The 12,774-nt window shown below is 36.8% G+C and overlaps 1 protein-coding gene across 6 annotated transcripts in view; it reads left to right on the top strand.

Moving 5' to 3' along the window:
* USP47 (ubiquitin specific peptidase 47) overlaps positions 1 to 12,639 on the top strand; it is a 104,333-nt gene extending 91,694 nt beyond the window's left edge. For all 6 annotated transcript variants that reach the window (XM_061440785.1, XM_061440784.1, XM_061440786.1 and 3 more), the window contains 8 exons: positions 4,592 to 4,767; positions 5,090 to 5,170; positions 6,703 to 6,818; positions 7,174 to 7,292; positions 9,144 to 9,274; positions 10,988 to 11,035; positions 11,126 to 11,256; positions 12,083 to 12,639. In XM_061440785.1, coding sequence (XP_061296769.1) covers positions 4,592 to 4,767; positions 5,090 to 5,170; positions 6,703 to 6,818; positions 7,174 to 7,292; positions 9,144 to 9,274; positions 10,988 to 11,035; positions 11,126 to 11,256; positions 12,083 to 12,257 — 977 coding nt within the window. In that variant the 3' untranslated portion in view covers positions 12,258 to 12,639. The remainder of the gene's footprint in view (positions 1 to 4,591; positions 4,768 to 5,089; positions 5,171 to 6,702; positions 6,819 to 7,173; positions 7,293 to 9,143; positions 9,275 to 10,987; positions 11,036 to 11,125; positions 11,257 to 12,082) is intronic.
* The last annotated feature ends 135 nt before the right edge of the window (positions 12,640 to 12,774 follow it).

Below are 12,774 nucleotides of genomic sequence, written 5' to 3'. Positions count from 1 at the left end.
CTTCAAGTATAAAAGGGAAATAGCTGAAAACCTAAATATTTTGCATTAGTCTGAAAGGCAAATATTAGTATTACCCCTTATGTTTTTATATTTTACTTTTCCTTGTTTGTTCTCACTTGAAGCTTCTCTGAGATTAATAAAATAGACATTGATATCCTCTGATGAGAAAGCTGAAACTCACAGAGGGTGAATGACTTTCCCAAAAATACATATATGGCTAGTAACTAGTGGGACCATTACTAAAGGTTAAAGCTCTAGAATGAATGTACTTGCTCCTATTAGTTTGTAAGCGAGCCCCACTCTTCATCTCTCCGTTTGTATGCCTCCACAACTATTATTTCCTGAATATAAGCTGTAACCAGGCCCTATGTATTTGTTAGAAGTAGGGATGATTAAAGTGCAGCATTAGGCTTCATCTCATGAAGAGAAGGTGCACAAAAAACCACTATATTAGTTAAATGCTATGATGCTTATACTCTGAAAATTGGATCTTTTAAAAGGAAGTAATAGAAATTATGAAATCAGTAGTAAAAATACATAAGTTTGTGTTTTTAAGTAGGTTCAAAAACAGCATAATTATTTGACATCCATACCTATATCTTAAAGAAACTCAAGTGGGAAAATGTGTATTGGTAGATTAAAATGGAGACAGAGAAACTCTATCATAGTAATACTTAAATTTTAATTTTCATGGGCTTTTTTTTTTTTCTTACAGCTCTCATTATTATGTTATTTAGTCCTCAGCAGCTGTGTGAAATTGATACTGTTAAACATATCTCACAGATGAAGAAACTGGTTCCTACAAGTTAATTTTCCTGAGGTCACACAGTTAGTAGGTCACACTGCTGGGATCAGATTCAAGTATTCCAGTTGCAAGCCTGGTACTCATTTCTCCACCTTCTCACTGCTAACCGCTGTTTGTTTTCTCACATCATAGTAAAGGAAAGATAGCTCGTACCTACACTGCTTTCTTATCATTCTCAACCCTTCAAGAGCATTGTAGAAATTAAAAATAGCTTCACAGCAAGATATACAGTTTATAATCCAGCCTATGTCTACAGATGTCAGATAAATTTCACAATATCTAATCCCAAATTAAGCAACCTCATTCAAGCCACTCATCCTCACATATAACCTAAATTAAGGATTCTTTTCAATGTTAGCATATTTTCTCTGCCTTTGGTTCTCTTGTTAGAGAATCATTCTAATGAGGTAACTAGTTTCTGTTTGGTAACATATTAGCAAACAATTCCAGATCATTTGTTTTCATCTAGATGTGAGGTCTTTCTTTTATTCCGCCAATATTCAGGACACTGGTATGAAACACATTTGGGAACTTGATTTGTATAAGAATACCATCTTTAATAAGATACTGCTCATCCTTTTCTTTTGGAGAAGGAAATGGCAACCCAATCCAGTATTCTTGCCTAGAGAATCCTGTGGACAGAGAAGCCTGGGGGCTGCTGTCCATAGGGTCGCACAGAGTCGGACACGACTGAAGCGACTTAGCATGCATAGCATAGCATCTCTTTGGAAAAAGGTTAGAAATATCTTTCAAGGAGTTTGTTTTTGAATGATATACTAGAAATTTGACTGCATTCAACTGTAGGAAAGATTCAGTGGGGATATTTAGAATTATAGTTTGAAGGGTCTCATTTCCATCTTAAAACGGTTAATGGAATCTTTACAAAAGGAGCCTGCTAACCATTTTAACCTTTTTAGAAATACATTGTGGGCTAATTTACTAGCATTCATGGAAATAGTAAAACATATGATGAAGAGAAATAATCTTCTATGAATTATTTAAGTGTTCAGAAGCTATACAGAAGGTTGTTTGAGAAGAAAAGGTGAAAACCCTGCAAAGTGTCTTTTCATGTTTAACAAACTGGCTTAGGGGAAAGGGAATGGGGATGATGGCCAGCGAAGTGTTTCAGGAATCTGTACTATGACTGCTTCATCACAGTTCCACAGGGATCTGAAAGTAGGTGCTTGGGAAATGTGGGTGACAAGTAACAATACAGGTTCTTCAGAACGATGAAATGGCAAGGTAGAATGGGTGAACAGAGAATTTGATACCTGAAGAGTCATGTGCCCTGCACTGTATAGGCAGTTCATTTCGGTGGTAACCAAATAACACTTAAAATGATGGTCTTGAAGCAATTAGTTATAATCCAGAAATCGTTTCAGGGAGTACTTATAGACCTCTTTGAAAATACTCTCCCAGTGTGACCTAGTTGTACTCTGCAGGCAGTAGGTTATAAATAGGAAGACCAGAGTAATAAAAATGGTCATGTATTTGCACTGAAACTTCTTTGTACAATTTTGGTTACCACCTCTTTCAAGAAATACATAGAAGAATGAAAAAGGAAAGCTTTTGAGGGCACTTTAAACTTGCAGCTGTGAAGAGACTGAACTCTTCTGTATGAAGGCATAGATAGGAAAATCGATATGATGGTGTTCTGTAAAACCACTAAATAATTATAGCTCGTCAATTAAGCTAACACTTTGTCAGTGCTGTGTTAAGCATTTTGCATGTATTGACCCAAAAACACATTATGATATATAAAGATTGTTATCTTTGTTTTATAATAGAGATCACTGAAGTTCAGAGAAGTTAGTTGAAGTCACAAATCTAATATGTGAAGGGGAACAAGAACTTCATTCCAGCCAGGCCATCTAACTCCAGAACACTTGGTTCTAATCACCATATTGGACTGTATCAGTAACCAATGAACATTCATGTCTTCCTGTGATACAGCATTACTAGGAGTTACAAGAGAAACCAAAACGGCAGTGATAGCTTTTATTTGAGTAGTGCCTTAGAATGTACTACATTTGTTGAACAACAGTCAATGAGACTGGGTAATAATCCCATGAGAAAACTAAGGCTCAGAGATTGGATAAGTACCTATAGCCATTTATCAGACCAAAGTGGCAAAACTGAAATGCAGCCATAGGCTGCTCATTTCTAATCAAGAAATTTTTTCATTGCACCCTTCACTCAAGAAATTTAACCCCTCTCTGGTTAATAAATAGAGGTTTGTTTGCCAAAAGCTAGATTGTTAATATGTAGGGATATTCCTTAAAGCTTAGAAATAGATGTTTTAAACAAAGTAAAAGCTATACTGCCTCAAAAGGCATATACAGTAAATAAAGTTCATCACTGTATGTTTTCTGCTAATTCATACTTGTCACATTTTCTCTAGTGAATCAGTATTTTATAACCGGGAAAATAGTAAATAGACATTATTTGAAAAATCCATTCAGAAAAATTCATCAATCCTAGTTGGGATGACTTGAAAATGGAAACCAAGAGTATATAAAGGTTTCATTCTTCACCTTTCATGTAAATTTCACAGAAAACTTGTGGTCTGCCCTACAGAGAGCCTTAGGGCTGCAGAGAAACCATGAGCCTGAGACTCTGTGGCAGCTTCTGCATTCGGCACTGTCTTATTATTAAGAGAAAGAGATAACTAGTGATGTTTTTGCTCTCTAACAGAATATAAAGATCAGAGTAAGAAATATATTCCAGAAGTCATGAGTATATTCCAAAAGTATCATCATGAGTGGCTTATAAAATAAAAGGACAAAGATTAAAATAATAAGCATTAGAAAAAAATAAAGCACATCAAAGATAATCCTATTATAATGCAAAAGAAAGTGAAAGTGAAGTTGCTCAGTCGTGTCTGACTCTCTGCGACCCCATGGACTGTAGCCTACCAGGCTCCTCTGTCCATGGCATTTTCCAGACAAGAGTACTGGAGTGGGTTGCCATTTCCTTCTCCAGGAGATCTTCCCAACGCAGGGATTGAACCTGGGTCTTCACGTTCTAGGCAGATGCTTTACCATCTGAGTCACCAGGGAAGTCCATATTATAATGCAAAGAGAGCTTAAATTGAAGCTTAGACGAGGTTGGAGCTTCTGATCCATGTAGGTATTTCTGTTACAGTCCAACCAACTACATAATAAGACAGACATCTTTGTATGCTAGTCTTGACATTTTTAGTAGAAATCCCAGAACTAGATTTACTAAATTTTTAGTAAATCTAAAAAATTAGATTCTGAGGTTATTACTATTATGAAACGATTCTAAAAGCATGATTAACTTATTAACCTCACTGAATTGACAGTAAGATACGATGAGATAGGTACTGTTATTATCTCCATTTTTCAAATGACAAAACGCAGGTACGGAGGCTGGTGACTTGCTCTGTGTCTTGACATCTAGTAAGGAAGCAGAAGAGGCAGGGGTGAGATGCAGCCAGAGCCTGCACAGAACTAGAAATGTATGTATTTGAAAAACATTCCTGGAAGTTTGATTTTTAAATTAGTGACCACAATGAATAAGCAAATATCTCACACTTAAGTATCTCAGAATGTTTAAAGCCGTCAGGTTATACGTAGCGTGTGCTCAGTGTCCATGTGCATTCAGTGCAGTGCAGCAGCTAAAAGGCAGGTGACTGAAAAGGGCTGCTTTTTCCTGCTCACAGTGTAGTTAGCAGTCTATAATCTGCTCTATTTATACTCTTAAGAGGTTTCTTTCACATTTTTGTTTCTTTTTTTGCGTGTGTCTGTGTATTTGTGTGCTTAGGGTTGATGGTGCATGTTGACAAAAGAATTACTCTGGCCACTTTCAAACAACATTTAGAGCCCTTTGTTGGAGTTCTGTCCTCTCACTTCAAGGTCTTTCGCGTGTACGCCAGCAATCAAGAGTTTGAGAGCGTCCGGCTGAATGAGACACTTTCATCGTTTTCAGATGACAATAAGGTTGATAAAAATAATTCTGCATAATTAGAGTCTGTTACACTACTTCCAAGTAAGATGAAATAGATAGACCCTAAAAGGATTATGTGATTATTGGGTTTTTTTGTTATTGTTTTCTCCATTCATCTAACAAACATTTGTTAAATGTTAACTGTGTGTCAGTTACTATTCTAGGCATTGGGGAATCAGAAGTAAAAGATATACCTGTTCTCAAACAGCCCAGAATCTAGAGAAATGGGGGGAGAATCCTAAATAGTTGGGGTGAGAATGGGTAGTTTATTCTGCTGAGACAGCACATCTTTTAAAAAGTGTGTTTAATTTGTAGATTACAATTAGACTGGGAAGAGCACTTAAAAAAGGAGAATACAGAGTTAAAGTGTACCAGCTTCTAGTCAATGAACAAGAGGTAAGTAACATGCTTACAAGCAATGTAAGGTCACTTTGGGTATTAAAAACATGCAGTGTACAGATTTTATTACTAGACATTTCTTTTTATCTCTCTAAAGAAGGAAAGGGCTTTCCTGGTGGCTCAAACGGTAAAGAATCCACCTGCAATGCAGGAGACCTGAGTTCGATCCCTGGGTTGGGAAGATCCCCTGGAGGAGGGCATGGCAACCCACTCCAGTGTTTTTGCCTGGAAAATCCCCATGAACAGAGGAACCTGGCAGGTTGCAGTCTAAGGGGTTGCAAAGAGTCGGACATGACTGAGCAGCTAAGCACAGCACAACACACAGAAGGAATATTTCTTCTTAGGGAATGTTTTAGTTGTGCAGGCCATACTGTCTCTGTTGCAGCTACTCCGTGCTGCCATTATAGCACAGAAACAGACAGAGGCCATACATAAGCCAACAGCAGTGACTTCCTTCCAGTAACACGTCACTCAGAAAAACAGGCACCAGATCGTGGCCCTCAGACCATTTTTGTCATCCCTCTGATCTAAAGTGTTGATACAAATGCTGGAATGGCATACATTTTCTGCTTTTTAAAAGTGGATTTGTTCGTGCTTATTTTCTGGGAATGATTGTATAATGATACAGAAGGATGGCAGCTGACCTGTAGAGTATATACTTTTTTAGTTCAGAGAGTATTTTTTAACTAGCATTATATTTAGTGCCTCTTTGTTCTCTGAGTACTTAACAAATATTAACTCCTTTAATCCTCATCAGTTAACTCTATTATAAAAGTACTGTTATTCCCACTATATAGGTTAAGAAACATAGGCGCAGAGAAATTAAATAACATGCCCAAGTTCATATTGCTTTTAAACGGTGGATTAAGAATCTAAACAGACTGTTCTAGGGGAGTAATAAAATATTCCTGTGATATTTAAAATGGTGGTAAATACCCAGAAGAATAAGACAAAGACACTATTTTAAAGACATTTATAACATCTCAATGAAGACCTAGACAGATGTGAAAAACAGCAAATAAGCGGGTAATGTTTTCATAAAATGCCTTCATTTGTTCAACAAATATTTTATTAGGCATCAGTTATATCTCTTATGTGTGATTCATTACACTCATTTTGACTTATCTTTCTTTGAGTTTGGGGTTTGTGGATTCTGTATCTTTTGAGACAATTAATAGATGTATTTGAAAAATTAGCATTCATTTCCCTCATTTTACTCTATAAAGGTGATGATCATTGTATTATAAGAAGAGAAATATGAATGTATTATCATATCTAATCTTCACAATGATTCTGAGGAAGACACTGTCCCCAATTTACAGATGAGACAACTGAGATACAGAAATGTTCAGTAAACTTGCTCAAGATAACAGAGTTAGTAAGTAATGGAGCCAAGATTTAAATATAGGAAGACAGACTCCTAAACCCAGTCCAGTAATTGTCACACTGTAAAGTACAAATAAAATGTTTTATTGATCCTCATTTTAATGTGTAATCCAGGGTGTAATTGTTTATCTTTACATTCCTAGCCATGCAAGTTTCTGCTAGACGCTGTTTTTGCTAAAGGAATGACTGTACGGCAATCAAAAGAGGAGTTAATTCCTCAGCTCAGGGAGCAGTGTGGTTTAGAGCTCAGTATTGACAGGTAAAGTGAAATTACAGTGTCGTCGCCGTTAGACAGTGTGGTCAGTTGACATGGATTGGCATGATCTTCTAAAATGAAGAATTTTAAATTCCTGTACTGTTCAGAATTTTGTACTGTAGATTAATATGATAGAACTAAGCAAAATTATTTAGAAATTAGTATGAGCTTCCTTTGCAGGACACTCAGTTTGATGTCTTGAGATCATTTCATTGTATTTTCCCAAAATTTTAATGAATAACCACTTGACTTTTGTATTTGAACATTTCATTTTTTCCTTGATGTCAGATTCATGTTACTTTTTTTAAGTTAAGAATTTCAGAGTATAGTAGTTTAAAATATCTTATCACATTTGTAGGTTTCGTCTAAGGAAAAAAACATGGAAGAATCCTGGCACTGTCTTTTTGGATTATCATATTTATGAAGAAGATATTAATATTTCCAGCAACTGGGAGGTTTTCCTTGAAGTTCTTGATGGTATTTTCATTATTTTTGTGGAGAAATATCAGAAGTTCTCTAGAAATAATAGAAGCCTGTAGCTTTTCTCAAATAATGAGCTGCTTCTATCTTTTCTCTGGGCCCCATTTGCCTTTTAAATATTTCTTCTTTTCTCTAATTTTAAGAGTATGAATTCCTCCTTTCAGGGAAGTTGCAATTTCAAAGTTGTATTTTTAGTACTTTTTACTGAAAGTAAAAATTTCTTAGCCGTGTTTGTTTTTCAGTCTCTCTTTTCAGGGAAGTTGCAGTTTCAGAGTTGCATTTTTAGTACTTTTTACTGAAGTAAAAATTTCTTAACCATGTTTGTTTTTTAGTATCTTTTCTCATTTTGGCTTATTTACTTTGAGGATGTGCTATTAATTTTTCAGAAATTTTGAGAACAGTATTAGTTTTCTAGGCTATCACAATGTACCACAGACTGGGTGGCTTAAACAACAGAAATATACCTTCTCACAGTTTTGGAGGCTGGCCACCTGAGATCAGGATGCTGTCAGGGCTGGTCCCTTCTGCTGGCGGTGAGGGGCGTCTGCTGCACGCCTCCCTCCCGGGGGTGGTTTCTTGGCAGCCCCGTGTCCCGGCTTGTAGAGAGATGCCTGACAATGTCCTGGTCCCTTCTGCTGGCGTTGAGGGGGCGTCTGCTGCACGCCTCTCCCGGGGGTGGTTTGCTGGCAGTCCCATGTCCCCGCTTGTAGAGAGATGCCCGACACTGTCCTGGCCTCTGCCTTCACGTCACACGGTGTGCGCCGTGCAGGTGCTCCTGTCCGTGTCCCAGTTTCCTGTATCACAAGGACACTAGTCATATCGGATTAGTACCTACCTTAACTGACCTCATGTTAGCTTGATTACTATTGTAAATTCCAAATAAGGTCACAGTCTGAGATACTGAAGTTCAGGAGTCCAACATGTTTTGATGGGGGACACAGTTCAACCCATATAACTGAGTAACAGTGACCTAGAAGAGCAATGTGTGTTATCAGTTATTCCTTCTCTGAGTATCTGGGGCCTTACAGAGTAATCCTGTGTCTGGGTAGGCCAAGAAGAGATGAAGGACATAGACGTCACCCTTGTTAGGAAAGAATATATATTGGCGGAGATGAATTAGCCAGAATATGTCACTGAATGGTGGATCCGTGCATCAGTATCATTTCAGTATATATTTTAGCATCAAAGTACTTGAGTAAGATTTAAGTCATGTGATTAAATCTAAGAAACATTGGCCTGTAAAATGCCAGACATTCTGATGCATGGTGCTGCAACAATGAATAAAGGTTGCCCTCGAGATGCACAGTGTATGGGAACACCAGAACTACACACCTGTCGTTCTAAAATGATATGTGCTAAGAAACACATCAGTGCAATTGGCTCTTCTGTATATCAAAGAGAAAGGTGACGGTTGAGCTGGGTTTTGAAGAATCAGCAAGTTTGGGAGTAAAAGAGAAGGATTAATGATAGACTGAATGAAAAAAGAAGATAAAATGAAGGCTGTTTGATGATGATTTTAGATTGTGGGAGGTGGGAGCCAACAGAAGGCAAAGATTAGAGGTCCAAAGATGAGAGTAGCTGGGAGAGCAGTGTCCAACAAGACTCACGAGAGAGTGAAATTAGGAGTCCTGGTGGAAGGAGAGCTTGTGGGGTTACGAATTATCTTCTGAGACTGGAAGGGGAAAGAGAGTATTTTATTCTGAAAAACTCCTTGGGATAACTAGTTTCTTTATGCCTACTTTTTAAGAACAATGCTTGAAGGAAATCTTTTTGTTTTCGAGGCAATATAAGGCATATTACGAATCTTGAGAGTAAATAGAATGATGGCCTACTCTTGCATATTCTTAGGGGTGGAGAAGATGAAATCCATGTCACAACTTGCAGTTTTGTCAAGACAGTGGAGGCCTTCAGAGATGAAGTTGGATCCCTTCCAGGAGGTTGTGTTGGAAAGCAGTAGTGTTGATGAGTTGCGAGATAAGGTAAACTCATTTTAAACAAAATGAACTAACATACCTTTTTCTCTGTGTTGCATAAGAGAGACCCTACGAAGTGAGTGCCAGACACTGATGCGGCAGCCTTTCTGTTTCAGTCGCACCTGTGCCAAATGGCCATTGTTTCTCAGGGCTGCTGATGCTTTGAAAAATTATGTTGACTTCTGGCCGTCCAGAAGTGAGCCCCGCTTTCTATAACTTGGATCAAGTTTGCCCTGAGTGGTTAGGATTAGAGTTACTAGAGTAAATTGCTATATATATTTAAAAAACCAGATGAAGTATAATTAAATAGAGAATCCAGCTGAAGGTTAGGGTTAGCAAAGGTGAGAATCCTAAGGATCCCTGGAGAAAGGTACTAGGACAGTTGGCATTTTGGGAAAAAATGTATTTCCATATTTCACACCAAAAAATTCTAAATGTATTTATATTTTAAAATATAGTAAAATGATAAATGTTCTAGATGAATATATTGAAAATAAGTTTATAATCCCATAGAGGGAAAAGTATTTGTGAGTATAATACCAAAAGCCAGAAAAGGAAAGATAGGCAATATAAAAGTTAAATCTTCTGCACACCACCCCCTCAAAAATTTTTTTTAAAGCAACGCATAAACAAAACTAAAAGAAAGGGGAAAACATATGAAACATATGTGAGACATATCCAAATTTAAAAGGAGATACAAATTAATAAACTGGATAGTCTAATTTTAAAATAAGCAAAGAACATGAATAGGCAATTCATAGAACAAGAAATACAAGTTAAAACAATAACAGCAGCAAAAAAAAAAAAATTAAAAATAGAAGACAATAATAGCATTTTTTTACCTCCTAAATAACGATGAAGATTTAGAAAATAAAAATATCTAGAGCAACAGTCCCCACCCTTTTTGGCACCAGGGACCATTTTCATGAAAGGTGATTTTTCTTTGAACCAGGCAGGGTGGGGAAGGAGGGTGGCTTGGGAATAATTCAAGCACATTACGTTTGTTATTCACTTTAGTATTACTACATCAGCTCTACCTCAGATCATGAGGCATTAGATCCTGGAGGCTGGGGACCTAGAGTCGTCATGGTTTGGGTAAACCAGGCAATATCATAGCCCTTCGATAAGTGATTAAATTGACATAAGTTTTTCAGGGTTCAGCTTGGCATTGTTTATAAACATTTCACACATGCAGTTGCACATCTAAGAATTCAGTAAAAAGAAATTTGTAGAGATACGCAAGGAAATATATACAGAGTATACATATTATATAGAATTGTAACTGGGAAAACCTAAAAACATGCTCAGTGTCCATCAATTGGAAATAAAATGGTATATTTTTCAACTAGTGAAGAGAATGAGGTTACTCTGTATCCTGTTTTTTATAGGTTATATAAAGTTATCATATAGATATATTTCATAGATACAGCTTTATGTATTTTATAAACTTGTATACAGTTTATATATGCATAGGAAAAGGTCTGGAAGGAATATATTAATACTAAATAGGTATTTTGAGACATGGTACTTGCAGGTGGACTGGGGAGACAGTTCTGCTTCCTGCTTTCAAAAAATTTTACATGTGACTTCTTTGGAAAATCAAACATGTTACTTCTTTGGAAAAAATCAAAACTATTTCTGTGTTCACAAGGTGAAAGGAAAATTGTTTCAGCAAACTTAGTTTTTAGGTGAGCTCACGTGAAATGTTTCCTCTTACAGCTTTATGAAATCAGTGGAATTCCTGTAGAAGATATTGAGTTTGCCAAGGTAAGACCCTGAGAGTGTTTAAATCTGGGTACTAACGCTAAGTAAACATGGCCAACGGTGACATTCATTCATTCATTCTTTTTTCCTTAGGGTAGAGGAACTTTTCCCTGTGATATTTCTGTCCTGGATATTCATCAGGATTTGGACTGGAATCCCAAAGTTTCTACCCTGAATGTCTGGCCTCTTTATATCTGTGATGATGGTGCAGTCATATTTTATAGGTAACATTCACAATGTTTTGGTTATTTCTAGAGATACCACATTTTTGTTGTACATCTTATTTTTCATAAATAGCTTTATGATTGTTACGATATAGAATAGCCCTGACCAGTAGAAATACAATACAAGCCGTATATTGCATTTTAAAATTTCTAGTTAGCCACATTTTAAAATGTAGAAAGGTAACATTATTTTAATAAGTATTTCTAACCCACTATATCCAAAATATCATTATGACATGTAAACAATATAAAAATCACTTCTAAGATATTTTGCATAATTTTCCTTGTAGTCTTAGAAATATTATGTGTTTATTACATATGCCACCCATCTCAATTTGGATCATACATACTTCAATAGACACACATGGCTAGTGGCTACCGGATCTGTCATTCTATATAGAGAGAGGAAAAAGAGTAGTCATTGGAGCCTGGCAGGTATGTATTCAAATTTAGCTTTGTTATTTATTTACCTAGGTCCTCATCTGTAAAATGGCATCAGTAATGTCAGCCTTGCAGGATTTTATGAGAATTTGAAATACTGCATTTAAAAAAACTGGCCTAATGGCTATTATAAATAGATGTTCAATAAATGATAGCCATTATTATACTAGTAGTAACATGGAAATTATTCTATGCCGTTTTTAGAAGTGCGTGCTGTGTTAACATAATAAACACATTAGAAATCTAGGACATCGTAGGATAAGTTATATAACTTAAGTGGTGACAATCAGATTTAATTTTCTCATTGAGGAGCATTATAGCTTTTAAACATAAAAGAGGCAGATGGCTGTACTGGTCTAATGTGTCATTAATATTTTAAATGTAGGGATAGAAGAGAAGAATTAATGGAGTTGACAGACGAGCAGAGAAATGAACTGATGAAAAAAGAAAGCAGTCGACTCCAGAAAACAGGACATCGTGTAACATACTCACCTCGGAAAGAGAAAGCACTAAAAATTTATCTGGATGGAGCACCAAATAAAGATCTAACTCAAGACTGACTCTGCTAGTGTAGCATTTCCCTGGGGGATTTTGGTTTTAATTAGACGGTTCACTGCTACTGTGTAGTGCCGGGATGGCCGGACATGGTTAGGGGGTAACCCAGCGACACCAGCACTGATTGGACGGCCCTTCACCAATCAGAAGCTCAGTGCCCAGTGGGCCGCTGTGTGACTTGGAATCATGTTGTGCACTATAGTCACATGTACTGTAAAGTGAAAAGGGATGTGCAAAAACAGAAAGCGAGACCTGCTACTAGAAAAGTGGGAAGGGGAATGAGTAAACTTCTTTTCTTGCGGACAGATGTGCACATAGCCGCTAGTAAAACCAGCCTCAAACAGAATGCTCATAGCTTAATAATAAAAGCTGTGCAAAGGCCATGAATGAATGAATTTTCTGTTTATTTCACTGATACACACATTACCTCATTGACAATTCAGAAGTAAATGCAGCGTGTGTTGACTCTTGGAAAGCAGCAAAAACAGGAGCTGAAGAAAGAAAATCTTAGAACCAGCCATA

The sequence above is a fragment of the Bos javanicus genome, chromosome 15, assembly GCF_032452875.1.
Source record: "Bos javanicus breed banteng chromosome 15, ARS-OSU_banteng_1.0, whole genome shotgun sequence".
NCBI lineage: Eukaryota > Metazoa > Chordata > Mammalia > Artiodactyla > Bovidae > Bos > Bos javanicus.
Note: the sequence above shows the minus strand (reverse complement) of the source record. Positions and strands in the feature narration are given on the sequence as shown.